The sequence below is a fragment of the Gordionus sp. m RMFG-2023 genome, chromosome 4 (genome assembly GCF_954871325.1).
Source record: "Gordionus sp. m RMFG-2023 chromosome 4, tfGorSpeb1-WG-v2, whole genome shotgun sequence".
Classification (NCBI taxonomy): domain Eukaryota; kingdom Metazoa; phylum Nematomorpha; class Gordioida; order Chordodea; family Parachordodidae; genus Gordionus; species Gordionus sp. m RMFG-2023.
The window spans coordinates 22,234,104-22,261,259 of NC_088778.1; the positions used below are offsets into that span (position 1 = coordinate 22,234,104).

Here is a 27,156-nt window from a genome sequence, read left to right on the forward strand (position 1 = left end):
GTTAAGACTAGACCTCCCATTTTCCGATTTAGGTTGCGCAATGCCGCTAAATCAATAACTGTCTCGATTAGAATAACGAGACCAAATGTCCAGCGAAATTAAAAAATATCTTGCTAAATAGTCATAAATCTTAAAATTTCATAAAATCTCTAGCTTATTTATAAAATTGAATATTAAATAAATTAATATTTAAAAAAAGCTGTAATTTCATTCATATTTTATTAAATCTGTTATTTTCCTGCTAAATTTTGGGCTCAATATTAGCATGGGTTGTACGATACAATTGTAAAATCTTCACTAAGCAAGTGACAGGTATAGACAAAGTCGAAGCATATAATGAAATAGAAGAGAATTATTTAAAAACCATTATCCAATATATTTAAAAAAAATATGATTTTAATATAAATATCTTAAAAAAAGAATTGCAGATAGTTTTAAACTTAAAAATATGTAATATCAATGATATGCAGAATCTGTTATACTCTGTATATTCGTCATAAATGATGATTTACTTTTCAAAAAAAGATAAAATTTCTAAACTCTAATCAGGTATTAAACTTAGAAAAAAATATGTAATTTTTGAGAAAAAATCGTTCTTCAGTCTCATTCGATTTATTAGACGCCGAATTGATAAATTTTTAATTTAATGTATAAATAGGCGAAAAAATCATTCTTCGCTCTCATTCGATTTAATAGAAGCCGAATTTTGACATAAATTGCCAAGAGTTCGTGAAAATTTATTTCCAAACATAATAAATTTTTAAATAAAATAGATTCTTCCTATAGATATATAAAGATTTATATTTACTTTGACTTTTTAGACATGCAAAATATTCTAATAAAAATTGAAAATTTGTAATTTAACAAATAAAATCGACAATATTTATATAAAATGTGATTGCGTTAGTCCCGCTTTTTAATCATCGAAAATCCCGCAATCTCATTTTTAGAATATGAGAGGTATAGTAATAAGCCACTCATAGATCTCTAATTTATGTGTTCTTAAAAAATCTAACTTTTAAAAATTCTGCGAGCACTATAAAGAATTGAAGGGGGGGGGGGAGCTCATCTAGAATGAGTCCAAATAATTTTAATTTAACTTGATTAATAATTATTCTTAAGATTAATAAAAGTTTAATTTATAAAAATGATTAAATTATAAAGAAAAGTCCAGACGAATTAAACTTTCTTTCGAGTTTACGGATAACGTTTAATATATAATCAGTTAATTAAGTTATAATACCTTACATATTTATTTATCGAATAAAGTGTGCTATTCCTGGAGTGCAATTTATCAATAACAAATCCTGGTAAATAATTAAAGCTCGAAAGCATAGTAATAAATTTAGCAAAATCCACATAAAAAGCGTCTAGCAAACCTTATAGTTTAAAATGTATTTAACTTTAAAATGTGTAGAAATAATCCGAATTCGTTTGTAAATAATCCATCCATAATTAAAATTATTATAAAAAAAATAGCTAATATATTTATAAAAAAAATTAATATATACTTATTTGAAAGATATTTAGCTCAAGTCAAGAATATTAATAAAATTATTATATACTATAATATATTTGCATTTTGTCAATGATAATGTACGATAGGTATAATTATAAACAAAAAGGACAGGTGATATGTGAGTTTGAGTTGAGAGTGTGTACAAAGGCGTAAATATTCAATAAAAATAATTTATAAATTTATGGCAATAATATAAAAAAATTTCTTAGACCAAAAATTTCATATATTTTTTTAAAAAATTATTTATAAAATATTAAGAAGAGAATAGAATAAGTAGAATAATAGAGCGTATTTGAATGTGAGGGATGAGGGGGGTTATTGATATTGATGTATTTATAGCGAATTTTAAAGGGAAGACATTAAGGGAGTTCGTTCGTACAATGATATAAATATAGATTTGGGTTATAAGATTGTCTTTCATAATAAAACCCATGCAAATATTTATGCAACTTTTATCTCGAAAAATTATCATTTGTATTATATTTTATAATTATTATAAATTTCATAAGAATAGATAAACAAAAATTTTGTAAAATTCAAAATAGTTATACAAATATATACATTATCTAAAAAAAAATTTAAAAAATAACTAATAAATTATATGCAAGGAAAAGGAATTATAAACAAATTAATGGAATCGAACTGTCCGTGAACGTTCGCGAAAAACATCTTTAATATAAACGCAATTTAAATTCTCATTTTATTTGCAAGATATGATTTTATTTGATAAAATGTTATATAAATATTATATATTAAGTTAAGATCTAAAGTACAAACGTGAATGAATTATTATATTAATACAACTATTAAACATGCATTGATTAATAAAATATCAATAAAATGTGGAGGCTTAAATTAGTGTTTTATACATTTTAAGAAATGTTTCAGAACCAAACCAAATCTGAAAAGAAAAACTTATATCAGGTTAAAGCAAGACAAAAATATGTACGTTCAAAGTCATAAGAGAGATTTTAAAAAATAGTATTCCCCAATGCCTTAGTTTTTATTATGGGCATAGGAGAGGGAAAGGGGAACCAGTGAAATCTCTCCAACAAATTTTTTCATAATATCAATTTCAGCTAATAAGAATTACCTCTCTACAGTCCCCTACATACTCTCCCCAAAAATGAATATAATTTGTATTGTAATAATAAATAAACAAGAATTTATAAAAAATAAGTAAAGTTAATTTTTTTTAAATATAACTAACTATAATTTATTTTTTTTTAGAAAAGGCATTAAAGTCTAAAACAAATATTTTCTTTAAAAATTGTAACTCAGTTAAAGACCTGTAAAAAGTGGGTTCAAAACTCTCTCCATAACATTTATATGGTAATTACCCGTCAACAGTTTCCTACATACTCTACCCAAAAATGAATATAATTTGTATTGTAATAATAAACCACAATTTATAAAAAATAAGTAAAGTTAATTTTTTTTTAAGTATGACTATAACTATAATTTATTTTTTTAGAAAAGGCATTAAAGTCTAAAACAAATATTTTTTTAAAAAATTGTAACTCAGTCAGCCTATAATAAGTGGGCTCAAAACTCTCTCCATAACATTTATATGGGGAAGCACTTCCACTCATAAAATTCCATTTGCATATTTGGTATTTATAATGAGATTTTTATGGGTTTCCTAATGTGATTATGAAGGATATATATAAAAATAATTTGTATCTACCAAACATTGTGATTACATATTTGCACCACCTCCAAAAAAAAATATATATATAAAATTTAAGTCTTGAAAACACAACATGGTACAAAAAATGGGGAAGGAAAGAACTTGTTTGGCATGCGGGAGGTAACTCTTATAATGTTAAATGAGTAATAGGGTTAATATTTAATGTTACAATAATGATTTCATTATTAAAATAATACCTAATACTTACATTAAGATTAACAAGGAATTATATAAACAAAAATATATAAAAATTTAAGTCTTGAAAACTATTCTAAGATTTTATTCATTTATTAAATTGTATAAAATTAATAAAAAATAGATATTTTAAAATCTAAATTTATTACCTATAGTTATTTTAAAAATTAATTTTATCGTCATAGAATATATGTGAGAAAAATTACTGATAATTGTGAATTAATGATTAAAATAAAAACGACATATTCTAAATTTCTGTTTATGCCAAATTAAAATTATGGTGAATAATTTGTAAGTATGGCATTTATTTTAATGATAAGACATTAATTTACCAAAATATCAAATACTTTATATAATTTAAAAAAATATTATTTTAGACAGAGATCATATACCAATTTTTAATCATATTAAGTTGCACAATGCAATACTGTTCAAAATTCACATAATTATATTTTTTGATAAAAATATGTTTAAAAATATAATTTATCAATGGTTAAAATAAATCTAAATTAAATAATTCTTCACCATACTCAAAATATTCTAATTATTCTTTTCATAATTATAAGTATTTGTAATTATAAGATAAATAGTTTAAGATTTTGAATTAAATATTGTATTTTTTAACATATTAATTTAAATTTTTCATTACAAATCGATATAAAAATTTATATTACCTTTCAAAAGGTGCGAATTACCAGGTAAAATTTAATGAATAAATGAAATGAGTAAAATATTATTTTTTAAATGATAGATAGTTTATAGAAACTTTTTAATATAAAACTAAGTTTTAATCTAATAATTTATTGAAAGAAAATTATTGTACATATATATATATATATAAATAACAGTATTATTACAAAATGTTATATATATTATGAAGATAAGTAAAATTTTCTTAAGATTAATAATCATCATTTTTACGTTGTATTTACAAAAAGTAAAATTTGTATTATAAATATATTTATATTGTTTTTCAATCTCATACAATATTTAAGTTAATATATATCGAAAGAATTTAATTACAAGAAATCTTTTTAAGCTAACTTTGAAGGGGGAGGGCTCCATTATAAGCTAATATAATTTAATTTAATGGTAAAACCTATAAAGAAACTTTCGACGAGTCATCCTTCAAGCCAACCAGGTAAAGGCTTGCTCGCTGCTACCAATGTGCTCACTTCAGACAACTCTGGAATAACGGGAGAGCTACCTTTACTGGGATCAATCATAGGGCCAGGAGCACCGAGCACTTCAAACCCACAGGCAAGCACGGATTACAACATCAAGCAAGCCATCACTTCCCTTACAATACGAATGGATGAAGCGTCTAATGTTAACAGAATCCAGATCTCTAGGCCCAACTCTATCGCTATATTTATGTAATTATTGTTAAAATAACCATTTTGATCCAAGTTCAATTCAGGTTTAGTACAGTACAAATTTTTGGGTAAAAATAGATGTTGGCTCAGTTTAACTCTAGTTGTATGGATTTTTTTTTATTAATTATTAAAATAAGCTTGCAAATTTAACCTGAGTTTATCCTAGCTTGATGTGTTTTTTTGATAAAATAAGTATGGATTATAATAGCAGTTACGATTGATAAAAGATTGCTATATTTTAATAGACACTAAACCAGCTACATTTGGTAAGAGCTAATATTAGGCTTACCAAGCTCATAGACCGAATTAATGGTTAGTTTAAGGCTATGCTACATAGATAAGGATTAAGAAAAATAGTTTGTTAGCAAAATATTTAGAGAAATATAATTAAAATTTAAAAGAAGTATTCTGAAAAACAAAAGAAGAAAATGTATCGTTTAAAATTCAATTTATTCGGATAAGAAAGATATTTAGAGTTATTTGAATCAAAATTTAAAAATGTAGGTGAAAAAGAAAGAAATTTTTTTACGGTAGCTCATTTAAATTTCGGACTATTGTAAATATTGTTAAGATTAAGATACCAAATTGTGCAGGAATATAACTATCTTAAATGAAAAACAAAGAATTAAAAAGGTAGCATTTATAATAGATAAGATATAAAGTTTTTATTATAGTTATTTAAACGTGATAATTTATGAAATTAACAGAGAATTTACTGTATCTAATTTGGACTATAAGATATTTTAGATTTTATATTTTTTATAAGTTATTAAATAATTGATCACTAGATATAACTATGAATGACAAATAAAAAGGAACATAAATTGTGTAGATTAAAATTTATATGTGAAAATATATTATAATTGAAAATATGCGAAGATTAAAATTAAAGACTCAAATACAAATAGCTTGCTTAAAATATATGATAATTTAAAAAATTCGAAGAATAAGATTAGAAACTAAGACGAATATGCATTTATTGTTAGATATTTTAATGTTATAATAATTCTTATTAAAGATTTACCTTTAACTCTTATTTTAAGGGCTGCCAAAGAAAAAACAGCCTCAATGATCTGATATGGTAATAAGATACGCATAAGTTGATAATATTTAGTAAAATATTAAGTTGTTGATTAACCAAAAATCTTCATAAAGAGAAACGGTTTTCATCATTAGAAAATTTATGCCGCAATCGTGCTCAATTAGATATCGGAATTTTATGGATCAATAATAAGATTTAAGAATAATTATGCATCTTTTTTATAATTATAGCGGGAAAAAAACAAGCGAATATATGGAAATACTAAAGAGGTAAGGATAAAGGCTATTTAAATTGTTTTAATGAGTTTTAGATATAAGAAAATACCGAGCTTTTAGATAAAAGATCCATGAAGAATCAAGAAATATTTTTTTTTTGAATAATGATGATATGGATAAGAAAGTTTTTTTTGTTATTTAATTAAAATAAGACTAGTTAAAAGAGTGTAAAATGAAAAATAAGTATGAAAATTAAAAGTTTAAAAAAAGAAGATGATTGTAAAATAGTGATATATAATTGTGAAATTAAAAGTGCGTTAGAAATGTAGACAAGTACTGCTAGAATTATGAGAATCATAATTTTATGTGTTTTAAAATTGATGATAAACATGATGGATTGTTATGTTAACAAGTGATAATTATGAAAATCATAATGTAAATGTTGATGATAGACATAATTGATTGTTTTTTAACAAGTCTGAAAGAATTATGAGAATCATAGATTTGGTGTGTTAGAAATTGATGATAGACATAACTGATTTGTTTTTTAAAAGTCTGAGAGAGTTATGAGATACATAATTTTGGTATGTTGGAAATTGATGATAGACATAATTGAATGTTTTTTTTAACAAGTCTGAGAAAGTTATGTTTTGATAAGTTAAAAATTGATGATAGACATAATTGAATTGTTTTTTAAACAAGTCTGAGAGAGTTATGAGAATTGTAATTTTGTTGTGTTTAAAATTGATGATGTTTTTAACAAGTGTGATAGAGTTATGAGAATCATAATTTTCTGTTAGAATTGATAATAAATATAATTAAGTGTTTTTCAACAACGAGAGTAAACGAAAAAGAAGAAGATGATTTATTCCAGTAATTTGTGAGCAATGGGTGTTAACCCCATAAAAAAAAGAAATAGATATTTTATGTTGCTTAAAAGAACATGCGGGTACAAGGATTCATTAGTAAAATAAAATAAATGGGTAAGGGCAGAAGAATATTAAAAAAATATATATATTTGGGGTAAAAATTTAGAACTAAGATTTTTAGAATCAATATATTCAAGATAATTTTAGATTTAAATTCAGCTTTAGACATGTTTGACAAAAGATGTGAATTGATAGATAAAGGACGACTGCCTTTAAATGGCTCAATGAATATATGGGTCTAGGTTTCATTGAAGGTAAAAGGGTGATAGAATTTTACATAATGGTATAATTTATTTAGCATATTTGGACTATGTATTATAATTTTAAGATTTAATTTAGAGGAAAAAGTCAGCAAATATATAGAAGTTAAGCTATTTAATAGATTATGTAAGGAAGAATTAGGTTAGTGGAGATAACTGAAAACATTAGGATGAATTTGGTATATTTATATAGTTTATTGGTGTTTTTTGACTATGTATTTTAAATTTGAGAATAAATGTAAGAAAAAGTATATAAAGGGTAAAATAGATTATTTTAGGTATAAGTAGATTTGATGATATTACCTGAGACCTTAAAGAAAGATCGTGAGAAGAGACCTTAAGATAAAAACGATATCTCGGAAAGTGCAAACTGTTGTAGAAGATCGATAATTACAAGAATTTGATGAAAAAAATTAATCAATTACAAGAGAACTTTGGAAACAAGTTACGACTAGATAAAACAAATGGTCAAGACGTTCCTACTTCAATCGTTAATCGCTGACCAATATCGTCAATTGTTTACTGAAACTTTAGTCTAAGATATGGACGTTGACGATCATAGGGACAAGAATTCGTGGAAACAATCTTAATCGCAGACAAATTATCGTCAATCGTTTGCCGAGATTAACTAATCATTAGTTACAAGAGAACGTTAAAAACAAGCAAAGACTAGGATAATTTATCAAACGAATTTAAAACGGGTTTTGGAAAAAACAAAGATTGTAAATGAATCTTTGAAAAGTACTCGTTAATCTGGTTCGTCAATCGCTTACAGAGATAAAGAACTAATCGTTTACTATGGGTTTTACAAGCAACAGAAGATAGAATTCAAGATTTCAAGTTGTAATCGGATACAAACAGTCGTTAGAAACTAAGATTACTATACAAGGGGCAGCCGTCGTTAGAACTTAGAAGACATTAAAGATTAAGAAAAATAGATTTGGTAGAAATGCAAGATCAGATAAGTCGAAATAAAAAGAAAGTAGGCCATTCGCAGAATGGTGGGTCTAACTTAAGTGGAAGGGTGTTTTAATATTCAGTTAAACAAGAAATGTCTTATTCAAATTGTTTCAGATGTACTAAACAAAATAGAAATGGCTTATTTAAATTATTTCGATATTATTTAATTTAACACTATTTAAATGATTAATTTTGAAGAGATATATTTGAGTTTTTGTGAATATTAGACGACTTTCTAATTTTTGGGAAAGTATTTTATTTCTTTTTAAACCCTTTTTATAAATTTTTCTTTTTCTTTTTTTTTAATTATTTTTATTTAATTTTTTAATGTTTTACTGTATAATTTAATATGGTATAATTAATAGTTATGAATAAAGGAAACTTTAAATTAATTTAGTTTCAAAATTGATATTTTTATTATTTAATCTTATTTCTTTTTTTTAATTTAGAAAGACAAAACCTCGCAATTTAATACTCAAAATGCATATTCCTCACACCTCTAAAATAAAAACTCATATAACCAACAATTATAATTTGCAACCTCTGTAATATAGTAAACAAATGAGTTAGCTAAAATAAAATCAACCCCTTCCTAAACTCCTTTGATAACCCCCCCCCCCTCCCCCTCCCCAAAAAGAAGGTTATCCTAATTTCAATTATTTATCTCTCCCTTCTTACCATCAAATGTCTAATAAACTATAACCTCCTCCACCCCATCTCTATTTTTATTTCCACCATTCCCACCTTAATATTCTTTGTTATAATCCCTTTTACCTATTTGTATGGTCCCCCTCTTATTATTATTTTAATCTCAACAGTCAAATTCCATCTCACTGCAATAATTGTCAGCATGATCCAACAAAAATGCTTGGGCAATCAATTTGACAGCTACCTTGAAAATAAAGAAATATTCAGTATCGCCAGTGACCCCTACAACGGTGGGGGGTCCGAAGCAACTGCTTCTATAAATTTCTATGTGGGTACTTTTTTTTTTTTTAATTTTTTATTTTAAAATTTTTTAAAAAAATTTTTTTATTTTTTTTTTAAAAATTTTTATGGTCGATGTTTAGCAAATTAGTTTGTTATCCGATATTTCTTATCATAAAATTATTTTTTTTCAAGATTTGACGCAAAATTAAAATTTTATCAAAGAGAATAGTAAAAATTTAAATATTAAATCTTATATATAATCATTTATAATTTTTAGATCATTATCAAAATATGCCCAAAAATATTAACCAAAAAAAATATAAATGCTTATCTCGCAATCAAGCCTTCTGGGGGAACAGGCAACAAGATGGCAATATGATGAGCCTTATTAAACTTATTGCAGATTCTGAGCCTGTTCTTAAAATGTATATACAAGATAATGAAGAAAGAAGAAGTGAGAAAAAAATTAAGGGATTAAAATCTAAATTATATTCAAATCTGTTATCATATAATAACATAAATATTCTTATTGAAACCATGAAAAATATGGTTATAAAAAAATTCAAAAGGAGATTGTATTCAACAGGTGCCCATTCAATTATAGTTGATGGCACATATGATGTATCGAAATCAGAAGCAATAGCTTTGATAGTGAGATATGTTGAAAATAGCGAGACACCTAAGCCCGTTGAAAGGCTGATAGACATTTATTGTACGGGAAATACAACGGGCCTCGATATTAAAAAGAATATAATATCCAAGCTTGGCTCCATGAATCTACCCCTCGAATTCCTATTGGGGCAAAGCTATGATGGCGCCTCAAACATGAGTGGAAGAATTAATGGAATGCAGGCTTTGATTAGAGCGGAGGCGCCAAAGGCAGCTTTTATTTGGTGCTATTGTCATCGATTAAATTTAATAGTTGTTCAATTATGCCAATCAGTAAAAGAGCTGCGAAATGTCTTAGGAATATTAGACGAAATTTACGTATATTTTAATGATGTTAAAGATATGAAGTGCTCAAAACATGTCAGAGTGATTTACTGACAAAATCACATAGATTTTTACGCATCAAGAATACCACTCGGTAATATTATCTTAATTGTTTCGATATATAATGTTTATTATATATTTATAGAAGCTGGCTAACATCATATAAGGCGATTGTAAATTTTTTCCTACTTTATGATGCTTTGAGGGCAGCTTTGGCAAATTTAAAGGATTCTGAAGATCCTGCCACTTCCACTATGTCTAGTACTATAGTCTATAGAATAGAAAAATTTGATTTTATTTTATCACTATGTGTTTTGGATAAAATATTGTTGATAACAAGCTTGGCTTGTACAAAATTGCAAACCATTTCGAAGGATATAGGGTTTGCAATAAATCAAATTCAATTGGCAAAAGATTGCCTGATTAATATGAGAAGTATAATTTAAATTATTATCTTTTATTATTTTATAATCCTAAAATAGATAATAACACTGAATTTTTGGATGTCTTTTCAAAGGCCCAAGATTTTATGAAGAAGAGAAATTTACCTTTTGATTTTGAAAGTTCAAGACTTCAAACATTACAATCCAAAAAGGAGAGGTATATATATACTTTCATCATTAAATATAATATTTTATTTTAGCTATAAAATCAGTGTGTTTTATGCTGCACTTGATTTAATTATTATGCAGTTTAGTGAAAGATTTAACGATGAATCGATAAAATTTTTGAGTCAAACATCATTTTTTACCCCAAAGGGAATGGCGGCAAAGGCAATTGTTAAAGATGATATCAAGGATATCTGTGAATTTTATCAATTAAATACAAGTCAAGTTTTGTGGATGTTTAGAAATATTTATAAAATGGCTAAAACGGGGGACGTAATTATTATTCGTGACCTAGAGGTTAAAGAAGATTTGTCAGATTCTGAGAATTGTAAATTTATTTAATTAAAATATTTTTACTAATACATTATTTAGCTTCTTCTGATGATGATAATAATTCTGAGATGAATGATTCAGACTGGAGAAACTATTCATTTATTTTACCTTATCGTCTGCTTATAAATTTTTCTGCTTTCCCAAATTTAACAATTTTATATAAATATTTATTAACTATTCCTACTACATCATGTAATGCCGAAAGGGTCATGAGTAAAATTAAACTAATTAAAACAAGACTTCGTAGTGTCATGAAAGATCCATTTCTTAATAATTTAACCATTTTATCAATGGAAAATAATTTATTTAAACAATTAAATATTGATGAAATTATAAATTCTTTTGCTTTCTCTTCCCCTAATTTATTTAAATTATTAATTTAAAAATAATATTTTTAAAGCATATATTTTTTACATTATATTTATATTATAATAAATATTGAAAATTATTTTTGAAATTTATTGGTGTCAAAAAATAATTTACAATGGGGGAGGAGGGGGGGTACTTTAGGGGGGTATTCTGCTTCTATCCCTCAAAAAGTGTAGGGGTCACTGAGTATCGCTAACGTATTATATCTCATTTGTCACCAATACTCTTGTGAAATTCCATAATGAAAAACTAAGCCAAATAAGTAAGGCATTATAATAGCTATTCACCAAAGTAATTGCATTGCTATTCATGGTTACATGTATCAATGCATGTAAGCATATCTCTTAATAGTTTTTTTTTAATTTAAACTTTTTCATTCAGTTTTTTTAATATTTATATATTTATACGCACTATATTTTAATATTGCTAATTGTTTTTTTATTCTACCATTATTTTAAATTTGTTTTTAATAATAAATTAAATGAACAAAAAATTATTAACAACTGAAATGAAAATTTGGATTACTTTCATTTTAACAAAGTTTATTTAGATAATTTTTTCAAGACAATATATTTAAAAAAAATACAATTCTTTTTTAAAAATATTTTATAATAAATATTAAAAAGAAAATGAATACTAATAAAACAGTACTGGTTGGCGAAGAAAATACAATAACAATCGACAGTGATGAGAGGTATTTTTAATATTATTTTATTTCCGCGGCACTCACTCCGAGGGGCGATCCCGGTTCATTGAAATGTCCTATAAAATAGATATAACCAAAACCGTTTAATTGCCAAAGATTGTGACCAAAATATTTAAACATTTCATAATTAAGCGATTTTTCACAATTACACGATTAAAAATAAATTATTTATTTATTAAAAATCAGTCTGTGATTTTATAAAAATATATATCATCTATATATATTTTAAGGAAATAAACCATCAAACTTAGTAATAAATACAATTTTTAATTAATATAGCAACTATATATTTAAATTTAAATAAGTTTCAAAGCAAAAAAAAATCATAAATTTTATAAATTTGTCTAGTGTTTCAACATATGAATTTGATTTTTCCCTCTGAATATCAAGAATTTATATAATTCGATATTCAAACAATAATTTTTATAAATATCATATTTCAATAAATTATTTTATACATTTATGTATACTGTTTACATGTAAGAACTTCATCATTAATTCTAATCCGGTTGATATAGCCGAGAAAAAAAAACAATGAAATATTCCAAATTCACAAATTATATTTTTATACCGATCGTTATCTCTTCCCTTGAATATATTCCAAGCGGAACTTTAAAATTCTTAGAAAATATAGATGATAAGATAAGAGCCCTTACATCAGAACCAAAAGAATACTATTTTTTAGAACAAAATCTACAAATAACTATTTTTATTCATGTTTTTTGGGAACTTGTAGTCCCACCTCCGTTTTTATAAAATAATGTTTTATTTTTGATATGTTAATTTTAATATAATTATATTTGATAGTAATAATAAAAAGAATATTTGATAATTATATGTGTATTTTTTTTTATCTTTGATTAAATTTCATATATTTTGATAAAATAAAGTATTCAATTTATTTCCTTTAATCTTTGCTGATTTTAAAATATCTAGAGGCTAATACAGAAAAATAAATATTAAAAAGCAAGCCAGTCCTGAAAATTTACGTTTTAAAAGTATTTTGTTAAATTACCATAATTTTTGATTTGAAATTATTTTACTATACACATATTATGATTATAAATCTAATTTTTTTGATAAAAATTTTTTTGTGATGAGAGTTATAAAAGACTTGATGGTTAATTATTTTTATTACATTCTCTAGCTCTCTTAGTGAACCCTGTTCCCTTAGATTATTCCGTGCCCATTCAAAAAAGCTTTATTCATAAATGGCTTGTTTTTTTAAATTAAATTAGATATCTTTAGATTCCCTTCTCTATTTCAGAGCTTTCATTACCTTCTACAAAATAAACTAATCTTTTAAAAAAATTAAACATATGAATTCTAATATTATAAATGTAAATAACAGGCCTGCCTAAATGAAAGTTTATTAATGCTTTGTGTTTTAACAGAATATTTTATTTGAACCTATTTTATTATACATGCCTAACAATTATTATAAAATAATGTAAGATTTAATAAAAATATTTTGTGATTAGAGTTTGGCTAATCTGGAGTAAATAATTATTTTTCTTTTATATTCCCTAGCTTTCTTAGTGAATCTTGGTCTATTAGATGATCATGAGCATATAAGAAAAGTATAATAACCATTAAAAGTAATTTTTTGTAAATTACAGAATCTCTAATTCCCATCATCATTCTCAGAGCTTTCATAACCTTCTATAAAAAGTAAGATTAATCAAAATTTTTGCGGTTATTAAATCTTCCAATTTTAATCTATCTGATTATAAATGTCCTGATCATCCATTATACAATGATAACTAGCATCATAGACGTGTAAAGCATATTCTACAAATATGGGATCAAATTCATCTTCTTCTTTTTCAGTTAGTGCCATGTCATCCTGCATTTCTCAATCAAATGCCAAAAGCTTATTAAAATTAACTTCAATAAAGCATTTTATGATTGTGGTATTTGTCACCTCATCCCATGCAAATTTTATAAGATAGAGGCTATCATAAATTGTAAATCTATTTTTAAAAGAGGGGGTGTCATTTTCTTCCAATGGTATCATCTTTCTCATGCCCTTTCTATAATAACATTTGAAGGGCCTCATTGCACCAATTTCCAAAGGTTGAATTAGGGTTGAGGTATTTTCTGATAAAAAAATTAATTTTTTGTTATTATTTGTTTTACGACAAGATGCATTGTTCGGGACAATAAGATTATCTTCATTAATGAGGAATTCCATTCTCTTAAGATACCTTCAAAAGTTGCAGAATAACATTTTATCAGATACATCCCAATTTATGATAAATACCAGAGTTGTACATTTGCTCAAAATAAAAAGATCTTCAAAGATCGTAAAATTTGAAGATCTTTTATTTTTTGAAAATCTTTGAAGATCGCTGCGATCAACGATCTTCAAAGATCTTCATGATATTTATTTTTTTACCCCTTTATTAAAAGCCCAGATGTTTTTCAATTTTATTAATATAATATTTCTTTTATGTTTTATACCTCTCCTCCTGCCTTGATGAAAATTAAAAAACATCTGGGCTTTTAATAAAGGGGTAAAAAAATAAATATCATGAAGATTTTTGAAGATCGTTGATCGCAGCGATCTTCAAAGATCTAGATCTTTAAAGATCGTTACACAAAATTTTTAAAAAATAAAAGATCTTCAAATTTTACGATCTTCAAAGATCTTGCTCAAATTTTTGAGCTAGATCTCGCTCAAAAATCTTCAAAGAAGATCTTTTGTACAACTCTGATAAATACAACTGAGACCTTTTTCTTGTCTGGTTTAAAGTTCAGTGGTTGAGTTACACTAAATTTCGTTGTGCCCTTTGGTAAAGCTCGTTGTATAGTCCTGTCTCACCACAATTGTAAATATTAATACTTTGATAAGCTTTAATCAGAGATGGGAGTGTATTTTTGCTCAATTCATTTGTATTAATAATATTTGCACTCCCTTTTTCATTGCTATCATTTTGAAAATTTATATCCTATCCTTTCATAAATCTCTGCAACCAACTGTTAGTAGAAATGCCTATAAAATATTATAAAAACTTAAATTTACCTTCGTTGAAGGTTTGGCTAAAAACATAGACTTTTCTCACATCTCTGGCCCACTTAGACTGCTTTAATTAATATTTGATAAGCCAAACCAATAAAGCTGCTTCTGTTTTTGGTAACAACACATTCTAACTCTTTTAGATGCAGGGAATTTATTCCTTAAAAATTGTGAGCATATGCTTGCTTTATTAGCTTTCAATCTGTAAATTATGGAAACATGATATTTATAACTTAACGCTAATTGTATTTTTGAAGTAATCATTTTGTCAATGATTTCCTTCTTGTGCTTGAGAGTTATTGTTTGGATGTTTTATTTAAAAAATAATTTTGTATGATAAAATTACTTTTATATTAAAAGTGCAGTTCATATAAAAAAAATGAGGAATAATTTCTTTTCGATAAATTTTTTTATTTTTTCACTTATCAGATCAGATTAAATTAACGTTATTTTTATATAAATAGTATCTGAAAATTTTTGAGATTGTCTAATATTTTGCAATTAACCGATTCGTAATTATAAATGTGATTTAACATTATGTCTTAATAATTTTTATCAAAATCGCGGGGTTTTTTTGCATTTAAAGGTGTTTGCACTTAATCGATATGGAATTAAACGCGTTTGACTATATAATTAACCTATTCATATATAAAACATAAAATTTTCTTAAAAAAAATTTTACAACCTCATTTAAATATAGAGTTATGATTTACCAGCAAGTAAGTGTGATAAATGGCATCATTTTTTGGAGAGTTTGAATCAACCCTACAAAGGTTGAACCGAGTATTTATGCGAAAACTATTTTATTAGCCTTAATCTATGTTTAATATTAAATCTTGAAGGCTTGGTGAAATTTTTTGACTGTTAGGGTCAAGACTTTAATCTAGATAACATCTTTTTAAAATCAATGAAATCGTTATTAGTTTTCTTATCAGTTATTACTATCTATATAAAAATATATATTTATGAATAAACAAAGAGATGTAAGATGCAAACCAAATTAAGAAACAACATTTAAAATAAGAAATGATGACATAGGCGTAGCTAGGAGGAGGGGGGGGGAATCCCCCTCTTCAGAAATTTATCACTTTTTGTGAATATCATTTTAAGCTAATAAAAAATATCCCTCTTAGTCCTCCCTTAAGTCCCTGACCCCCAAAAATGTAGGCATATAACTTAAACAATAATTTATAAAAATATTCATCATAATTTATTCATTTTTGGAAAAAAGCATTTATATATTAAAAAATTGACCCAAAAATCTTTTTAAGAAATGGAATATAAGATAAGTCTTAAGACAAAAGTGAAATGTATTATAATTATTAATAACATTGTGTGACAAATTTCGACTTGATTTTTTGGGAGAAAATAAAATAAACATATTTAAGACAGTTTTATGCATATTCTAAATCCGCTGTCAGTTTATTTCTAGCACGTCAGGTTTTTATTTATTTTAGGTTAAAGTGCCAAAAAGGTCATTTTTAGCACTTTTTGAAGGTTTATAACTTCGGTTCTAATGATCCCTACAATTAAATAAATATCTTAATTTTTGCAGCAAACCTTCCTTATTATTATTATACATTTTTTTTTATAAATGCCTTACTCAATTTTTAAACAACCTATATTTTTTAAATTTACCTTTATTTATAAAATCTTTTTTAATATAGCTTACATTTAATATATTTATTTATTGTGGCTTTCGTTCTCTTTGCTACACTGCACACTGTACGATTTCCTCCCATTCAGATACTGTATAATGTTTTAGAGTTTCTCTGGAATTCCAGAGACAAAGAAAACACTAATGCTTGGTGGTGTAGCCTAACTGAAGGCCCGTCAGGATTGCTATCATTTTGAGATCGCAGCATATCTTAAATTCGTAAATGGAATAATTTATTTTTGACAATAAATATTTCATATTTTCATATGATTCATTTAACTGGTTGGAATAGGCGATGGGAATTGATGGTTTAGAATTTCCGTTATGAAGCAAAACTGCTTTCAAGCTGTTTTTGATTGAATTGATGAACAAGCGCCATTCATCGGGCACCAATTTATTATTAAGTTGTAAAAAAAGTTGGCCTAGATTGTTGGAATAGTATAAAAAATTTTCGTAAGAGAATAAATTTTTAAACGATCACGGAATGGGTATGAAGTTCGAACTCCATTTTTTTTAAATTTTAAAATCATTAAGTCTTGAGGCTAAAAATTCGGACTTTCTTTTTGAAAGTTGTTAATTTCTGGTTATGTCATTTATTGCTCTTGTGACATAAATGGCTAATTCTCTTCGTGATGATACTCAAGATCAATATTGTCATTGTCCTGGCAACGTAATTTTTCCAGCTGCGAACTATTTAAAAAAGGAACTGTTGTATGCATATTATATTTTACCGGATAAACAACCGACGAAATTTCCGGATAATGAATTTTCTCTAATCGAGCAAAAATAACAATCCCACGAATGATTTCTTGCTACATGCCAAAATGCAGGTTTTGAATAATCGTTTTCCATTTATCCATGAATTAAAAGAATTATAACATGTTTTACATATGTAATTAGGGGCAAATGGTTTATCCAAATCGCAGAGTGGCATATTGTAATAAATTTCATAAATCCTTTGAATGATTAGAGAAATTGGACATTTTTGTGCGGGCAATATATAGCCCGCACAGATGTAACAAAATTTAGAGACACACTTTAAACAAGGGGACTTCGGCATTAATTTTTTGTAGAATGTTATATAAGGAGGGAATTTGAATAATATTTAAACTCCAATTAAAAAAAAAATTAATGAAAGAAATTAAATGTTTATAAAAAATTAAGCGCGAAAAAAAATAATTCTTCTCCTATCTTCCTACTCGTTATTTGGCATTATTATTTATTGCCCATACTACGGGTTCAAGGTACTCCATTGGAAAATCATATATTTTGATATAAATTGATTAAAAAAACAAATATTCTTAAATACATCTAAAAAAGATAAATATTAATAAAAAAACATGAAAAAATTAGCAATTATTGCATTTTAAATGAATTTTGCTTCAAAAATGCTCTCAATTCAAAAAGAGTACAAATTAAAGAAGTGGGTACAGATATCTGATTTTAGTATAAATTGATCATAAATGCATAAAATATTACTAAATACAACTAAAAAAGATAAATATTACCTTAATTTTGCTTTAAAAATGTATGCAGAGAAAATTCAATAAAAGTGTACAAATTAAAAAGTTCGAAAATATCTGTACCGACTTTTTTAATTTATAGATTTTGATTGAATTTTCATGGCATAGAGTACTTTTGAAACATAATTAGAATTAATATATAATCTTGAGCATATTTGAAGCAAAATTATATAAAATTTATTTTCTAAAGTTAATAATTTTGATAGTAATTTAAATTGAAAACTTAAAACCCCCAAAACAAAATTCTTTACCATTTTTCTCAAAAACCAATAGCTAAAAAATTATAAAAATTTGTAAATTTATAAAGAAATATAAGTTTAACACTATCATTAATTTTTAGGGATTTTTATTCGATACTTTTTAAAATATATCCGTATAAAAAAGACCTAAATTTTACCATTTTTTAGATTTCGAAAAGTTGTCTTTATACGGTAATATTTTTAAAACTTGACTTGTAGGGAAAATTTAAAAAACGGATTCGAACTCAGCGTCAAATTCTGCACCAAAATTTGTTTTTATTTTCTTCTTCCATTTTTTTTGTCAATAGATTCATATAATTACTAAATAATATAATATATCATATATAATTTTTATAAAGTGAGTAATTTTAATTTATTTATCTTAATAAAAGTAAAATATAATTATAAAACTATTGATAAAATTAAATCATAAATTAAATAAAAATATTAAAGCATAAATACAAACAGTGAAATATTATATGTCTTAGATTTACAGTATATCTAATTTTATCAATTATCATATGACAATCAATATTTTTACCAATATACCAAATTATATATTTTACAGAAAATTATAAAATATTGAGGACATCAGAAAATATCTTTTAAAGACATTGTGGGATGAATAATATAAAGATTAAATTTTTATATCATTTATTACTTAAAATAAATATATGGCGTTAAATAATTGAATGCAAATTGTTGCTATATTTATTATCAAGAGCATTGATTAGTAAAATTTGTTAAAATATTAACTGCAATATATTCTCTAACTTTCAAATATGTCTGGAAAAGTGGAATTTTACCTAGTATTTTGTAACTAATTCTATATAATAGAGGAATATCGATTATATGCCTACTTACTTTTTTTAAATAAATTTCTTATACTTGTTTGGAATAAATTATTACCATCGTTTTAATGCATATACAAGTAATTCATTATATTTTATATAAACTAATAAAAATATATTTCATATTTGTTCCAAGTAATTTATTATATTTTTTATAAACTAATAAAAATATATTTCATATTTGTCCCAGGCTTATTTTTTTTAATTAAAATTAACCTCCTATTAATTCCCCCCCCAACCTTAGGAAAATCCTGGCTACGCCTATGAATGATGATATATTTGGTCATACATCACAGGCTGAAATTGTATTAAAACGGCACATCGTTATCTCATTAATATCAGGTCTCACAATATTTGACAAGTCTTTTCCTTTTAAATCCAAATTTATAAAATAAAACACCTTGAGGTCTTTCTCGTAAGTATGATGCTATTTAGTTTAGCGCATTGGAAGAAAGAAGTTCTCTCCCATGTAAAAACTTTGAGTGAGATCTTTTTAATGGGTTGGTATAGACACAATACTCATTCATTAATATCCAATAATAGCAATAATATATATATAAAGAATTATCTATATAAATAACGTAACAATAAGTCTACCATGCTTATTACACGTGCAATCCTTCTACAACATTATCATGCGATATTTAGATTTGATATCCTCTACTCGTGAGTGTTCGGTAGGAAATATAATCTCCAATTGTAAAGGCTAATATAAAATTCATTAATAATTAATTATATATCATTTTATATTATATTTTTTTGGAGAAACCTTCATATTTTTATAAAATTTTATTTAAGATCAAAAAATATATAAATCGGAGTGCAATATTATTTATTAGCTCTTGAAAATTTATATATATAATTTTAAATTGGTTACTTTGGCAACGAGCTACTTTTAAAAAACAATAGCTATTGCGCGTTATTTTTTTCAAGAAAGTAGATATGAAGCTCCCTTTTAGGAGAAATAAGTTGTAACTATAGTGCATACGTTTTAATTGTAGTGTTATGTTAACAGCATTAGTATTAATCAATGTTTTTGATGGGAAATCTATAAATATTAAAGACATCTGTCAAAATATAATTTTATATTTTTTAATCACTATTTATTCGCCTGAATAAAAAAATAAAAATCTACCGCAAAACATTTTATTTACAAAATTAGGGTAAACTTATTGGTGAATAATGAGTGAGGGCTGTATTCTGTCCATATCCCAAAATTTACTTTCTATGAAAACTTCTTATAGTCACTTAGTTTTAAATAAATTTATTCACATAGCAAGGATTGAAATTCGTTTAAATATGTAATATACATAAGTACTTTTGAAATTTGAAGAATTTGGTGGTGATTCACAAAACTACAATTTTTTTAAAAAATACGTTTTATTATGGATTTTCTTAAGGAATGTAGAGCAATATACAACACAGCAATTAACAGAGTTAACTCATACAGTTTAATTAAATCAATTATCAATGTTAAACATGATGTTTGTGAAATTAATAAAAAGTAAAATGTAATATATATTTACATATTTATTTTGGGAAGGAGCTATATACTAAACAATAATGTATATGTTATTGGTTTTGGAAAAGCTACTTATGGAATGGCATTAGGGACAGAAGAACTATTAACTAAGCATATTCAACAGGGTATTATTAGTGTACCAAAAGGAATTATTTCTCTTTATAAAAAGTTAATTTTATTTTATTGAATCATTCATACCTAGTTTTTATTGAATAAAAGCTATATAATGTTAGGTTATAGTAAGTTAGATGGGTTAAAATTTTAAAGGGTGAAGATCTAAGTAAAAAAGATCAAAATTTATAAGAAATGGGAAATATCATAATAAAATGACTAGTGAAGGTAAACTGGACCACTTCAAGCTTATGCACAATCCCAAAAAAATTTCATTAAAGGAGTTTAACTTCATTTAGATTGAGGTTATAAGCAAAATAGAATTTAGATTTTGTTGGCTAATTTCCAACCTTTTCACTTTGGATTAAGGCTGTGCCAATCTACAAATTTTTTTATCAATCCTATCCAATTTTTCTGGTATTACTAAAAAATATTTACCATATATCTTTGAACTAATCTAATATTTAGTCAAAAAACCTACTATTTTTTATGAATGTTTAGGTCTATTTTTTAAAGATTCTCTAATAATCCCATAAACTAGTTAAATAACCTGATTCTGGTCGATTTTAAAAAATGACCCAAGCTGATTATTTTGGCTAAATTTTAATCAGATCATTTTTAAAAATCAACCTGAGTCGAACTTTTTAATAACCCTTGTAATGTATATGCAAGGTGAATGCCATATCAAGATCATAGCTAAAATATATTACCTAGGCCTTGAAATTTTGCCAATATAAATCTAAACCTTTCTGCCATCTGTGGGCAAATTAAATAGGTGGCTCGAGCAATCTACTTATAGCCAAAATTTTGAGTTAACCATTTTTAAAAATTGGCTGAATCAAGCCTTTTAACAACAGATCTGAATGTGACTTATTAGATATTTTAAAATCCATTTCTTGTTACAGATAATATTTAAAAAAATTATACTTTGAAAAACATTACAAAATATATCTTAGTTCCTTTCATTAATTTATTATTTATAAAATAAAGATATACAATTTTATAAAATAACCAAAAACAATTTAAAAAAAGATTGGATTTTTCAAAAAATTGGCCCAACCTATATTTTTTTGAAAACACTAAATATTCTGCTGATCCATTCTGATATTTAATATTAGCCAAAGTTTGGACCAATTTTAGCAGTTAAAATAACTAGATTTTATTTGGTTTCTCTGAATAAAGCTGACTACTTTATTTTAGATGGTGGAACAGTCAATTGGGAATGGACCTTTTCTCTTCTACTCCAGACTTAGATACAGGAAATATTATTTATTGTAATATTTTTGATTTAAAGTTTTAAATATCATGTCCATATACGCAGATGTAGAATAATAACTAGTCATGTTTCTGATGAAAGAGATTGTAAAAACCCCAGTTGGCATGTTGGTAAATTGACAGGAGGAGTATTTGAACGATTAAATATGGTCAAATACCTAAAATATTATAGGCGAATAAATATTTTCATATAATCAACTAGTATGCATTAAAAGCACGTTTATCAATCTTTTTAGGTTACAATTTATTTTAAAATATATTTATATCATGAAGGAAACGTTTTAATTATAATTTTATATTAAAATTTAAAAATTTTATAGTAAATATTAGACATTTTATTTATAATATAAAAACAAAAGAATTATTTTTATTATTAAAATTAATAAATATGATAATTTAGCTGTCATGTTTTCTTTTTTAATAAATTTAAATTTTATTTAATATTTAGCGAGTATAAATAATATTAATTCTCATTACATTTTGAATTTATAAATTAATTTTCTTTTAAGTTCTGGCCAAATTTACAGAATAATTTATTCAATTCTGGTAAAAAGTTATATATTATATTCTATATACCATTTTATATAATGTTATACCAAATTATTAAAATAATTGATCGATAATTATAAAATAATTAAGATTGATTAAGTTTATAATCAAAATTTTTTATAGTTAAATTATATAAGAGATTATGGTCAAACAAAAGCATTTGGAAACATTTTCAAGGAGTACACAATGGTAAATCAGTTAAAGCATTATGAAGGTATATTAACCACGTTGATGAAATGGTCAAGCATTTATTAAGCAGCTGTACTAAGTGCCTTGCCATAAATAAGGAAAATTTTATTCAAATTACATAATATCAACCTCACCAAAAAATTACACAAATTTAATTTGTAATGCTTCTAACTCTGATGAAAAATTGGGTGAAATTAGTAAGAATAATTCACAAATTGACAATATTTTGCCTAATGACTCAGGAGAGTTCGATTCCATTATCTCATCTGATCAATCAAAAAGCAAGGCGATTAAATGTAAATCTCAATCTTGTATAACCGGTTTCATAGATAGAATGAATTCTAAAGAAAAAAATAAGCTCAATCAATTGTTTGCAAAGGCGTCAGGAGATATGGAGCAAGAGTTGCATATATAATAGATAAACTCCTCACTTATCAGTTGTGTCAGATGGATGGAACAACATCAGAAACGAGTGTCGCATTAATTTTATGGTGACGCCTGTTCCAGTATTCTACGAATTTTTAAACACTGAGGAAATCGCCATATGGCAGATTATATTGCTCAGGAATTTAAAAATGTGATTCATGAATTGAAGCTGGTAAAGTATATTCTTTAGTTATCATAATGCCGCTAACATGAAAGCAGCCTGGAGAATTTTAAATTCTGATTCGATTTATAATCATATACAATGTTATGGTTGTGCAGCACATACATTGCAGTTATTTTAACTATTAAACGATTGAACGCCTTCAGTTACCATATATCAATAATTAAAAAAATTGTTAAATTTTTCAAGAATAAACACATACCAGTTGCAGTATTTTCCCGTAATAAGAATCTTAAATTCTGATTCTATTTTTAATCATATACAATGTTATGGTTGTGCAGCACATACATTGCAGTTATTTTTCCACGATAAACGATTGAACGCCTTCAGTTACCATATATCAATAATTAAAAAAATTGCTAAATTTTTCAAGAATAAACACATACCAGCTGCAGTATTTTCCCGTAATAAGATTCTACATGGTATACCATCTACATTAAATACAACTAGCCAAACAAGATGGATTTTGTTAATAAAATGTATGGAGCAAATACAAATATGTAAGAAAACTCTGAAAGCATCAGTTGTTAAAGAAGCTACATGTGATATTTGTCCCATAGAAATTATTACCAAGAAGAAATAAAAATTAAAATTATGTTTGAAAGAGAAAAAATGATCTAAATAAATCACAATGCTGCTTATTTATTGGACCCCAAATATCAAGGGAAGCATCTTACTACTACTGAATTTGATGAAGCATATAATATAATACAAGAATTAGGCATTTTACAAGGTGATGATAATCAAAATATTTTAAGTGTTATATTAAATTTCAGAAGTAAAAGCGGCATATTTAATAGCTAAAATATATGGAAAATGGTAACTTCCATAAGAAACAATCAGATTTCGACCTCAAGTTGGTGGAAAGCACTTTGCCCATCTTGCCCATAGAAAAGTAACTATTTACTAACATTTCCTAGTTCGACTTCTTGGGAAAGAAATTGGTCTTTGGGGCAATATTCATGCGAAAAACAGAAATCGATTGACTTCTACAACAGGAAATTTGGTGAGTATATCATAACCTAAGATTGTTTAAAAATATTAATGAAAATAATAATATTGAATATGAATCGGAACAAGACTCTGCCAGGGGGGCGAAACATTAACTATGGAATGAATTAAAATAATATTATGAAATTAATATTACATAGATTTATTATAATGTTATATATAAATAATAAAATTAATATTGGCGTAAATAGGATTTATTTGATTGACCTTATTTGACCATGGTCAAATATCTGTCAATTGACGAATCGTATTTGACCGGTCAAATGCACCACCCTGGATATTATTATTTGATATCATCTAGAAAGTTTCCTGACTTACACCTTGACAAAATCCAAGCCTTCGAAGGCGCTCGACACAATTTACCAGATGAAGACGCATTCAAAACGACCCAACTAATTTTGCAAATGCTAAAGTCCATACCGAATCAAAACGATTCCTTATTATTTATTCTTGTGTCAGGAGGTGGAAGCGCTTTACTCTGTTGCCCTATCAAGCCCTTGACAGTTTCAAAACAATTGTCATTGATCAAATTATTAGCCTCTAAGGGAGCCGATATAACGCAGCTCAACACCGTTAGATCTAGTTTGTCCGAGGTTAAAGGAGGCAAATTACTCGATTACGTTCCTTCCAATGTTCGGGTATGATTTTTTAAAAATTGTATATGTCAGAGACCTGCATGCATTAGATCTGGCTCGGATTTGTAAAAATAGGATTTTCATACCCGGATTTTAAAAAAAAATTTTAAAACAGCTTTTAGGTCTTAAAAAAATGATTATGATTTATTTGTCAAATTTTATTGAAGATTATATTTATTTATTTTGAGATAATCTAAAATCATTTAGCAATTTTTAAAAAATTTAATATAAACTAATATGATTCTGTTAGTTAGTACCATATTTTATTTAAAAATTATATACATTTTTTTACTATTTCATAATGAAAAAAGGTTATATCGTTAATTATATCAGATATAGTTGGGGATCCTTTGCAATACGTGGCCAGTGGACCCACTATAACCCCTACATTTTTTCCTAAAGACGCTCTAAAAACTATCGATGATTTTGGCATCAAACATATGATTCCGAATGAAATATTAGAAAAAATAGGTTTCTTTAAAAAATGACAACAAAAATTATAAATTATTTTTTTAGAAAAAAACGAAAAACCACGGGCGCCAAAATCGGAAGAGATTTTACAAAATTTACTTATAGGAAATAATATGTTGATGCTTCAAGAAGCTAAGAATTTTATAACCGATTATCATAAGCATTACAACGATTCTCTCTGCAAGTTCAAAGCGATCATAGTATCAAACCGAATAAAAGGGGAAGCCAAACTATTCGGTGAGTATATAGCCAACATCGGAATATCTATTTCAGAAAATTTGAGATTAGCGTCGTCTAAATCAGGTTTTAAAGATAGTAATTCTAGATTATTTGAGCTTGAACCATATTTAATCGAGGAAAGTAAAATATTTATCGATTCAAACGAGTTCGAGCGGATCGAAACTATAAAGTTCCTTGAAAATCAAATCGACGAATTATTTAAAGAAATAATTTTACTTCCAAAAGTGCAAGACTTAAACCCGAATTATATACTCTGCCTGATATTTGGCGGAGAGTGCACTGTTGAATTTGACGTTAAAACATTACCCAGCGAGGAGAAATTAAATGATTCTAAGCAAATTCAAATGGACCAAAATATTATTAGAAATTTTAATTTTCCATCGAATTCGAATTATATAAAATCAGACACTTTTATTAATCACAAAAAAATTAATGACAACAAAGAGGACTTATATACCTTTAAAGGTGGCCGTAACCAAGAATTGGTGCTGTCTTTCCTAATCAGTTATCTAAAACGAGAAGTTTGTAACCCCCATAAAGTTTGGCCAAAATTAAATTTACTAAGTGTTGGCAGCGATGGCCAAGATGGCCCAACAGATTCTGCTGGTGCTTTTATGGAATTCACGAGTTTCATGAATAATCCTATGAACCATCTTAATCATGACAGTAATCTTCAAAATGAAGAAAATCATCTCATAACCACGGAGGAGAATAAAACTTTAGAGCGATTTTTATGCGCTTCCCAAAACTATCTAACCAGGCACGACAGTTATCATTTTTTTGAGTCCTTTTTAGATGGCAAATATCACTTTAAACCAGGATTAAGTGGGACCAACGTAATGGATATGCAAATTCTTTACGTTTATCTTTGACTAAATCTCAGAAAAATTTAATTTTATTGGAACAAGTTTAAATTATTTATTTACAGTATAACAAATTTTAAATTCAAACAACAAACCAATTTTAAAAAACATTATAATATTTATTTTATTTAAATTAAAAATTAAAGGTATTTATCAATTTTAATGTAATTATTAAATTATCTTTATCTTTTACAATAAAATATCTTTCTTTTCTAATATTTACTTGTTTATTCATTACAATACCAGAAATAAATTGCGCTATATTGTGT

At 25.8% G+C, this 27,156-nt stretch overlaps 1 protein-coding gene and 1 long non-coding RNA gene across 2 annotated transcripts; both read left to right on the forward strand.

Moving 5' to 3' along the window:
* The first annotated feature begins 4,070 nt into the window (after window positions 1-4,070).
* LOC135928444 (glycerate kinase-like) lies at window positions 4,071-27,103 on the forward strand. Its single transcript, XM_065464908.1, has 5 exons — window positions 4,071-4,102; window positions 4,512-4,780; window positions 24,980-25,316; window positions 25,625-25,784; window positions 25,830-27,103. The coding sequence occupies exons 2-5, from the start codon at window positions 4,716-4,718 to the stop codon at window positions 26,894-26,896; spliced, it is 1,629 nt and encodes a 542-aa protein (XP_065320980.1). The 5' UTR covers window positions 4,071-4,102; window positions 4,512-4,715; the 3' UTR covers window positions 26,897-27,103.
* On the forward strand, window positions 9,022-10,336 carry LOC135928492 (uncharacterized). Its single transcript, XR_010572353.1, has 4 exons — window positions 9,022-9,162; window positions 9,394-9,570; window positions 9,686-10,203; window positions 10,255-10,336. It is a non-coding gene; the product is annotated as an uncharacterized LOC135928492 (long non-coding RNA).
* Window positions 27,104-27,156: the final 53 nt, after the last annotated feature.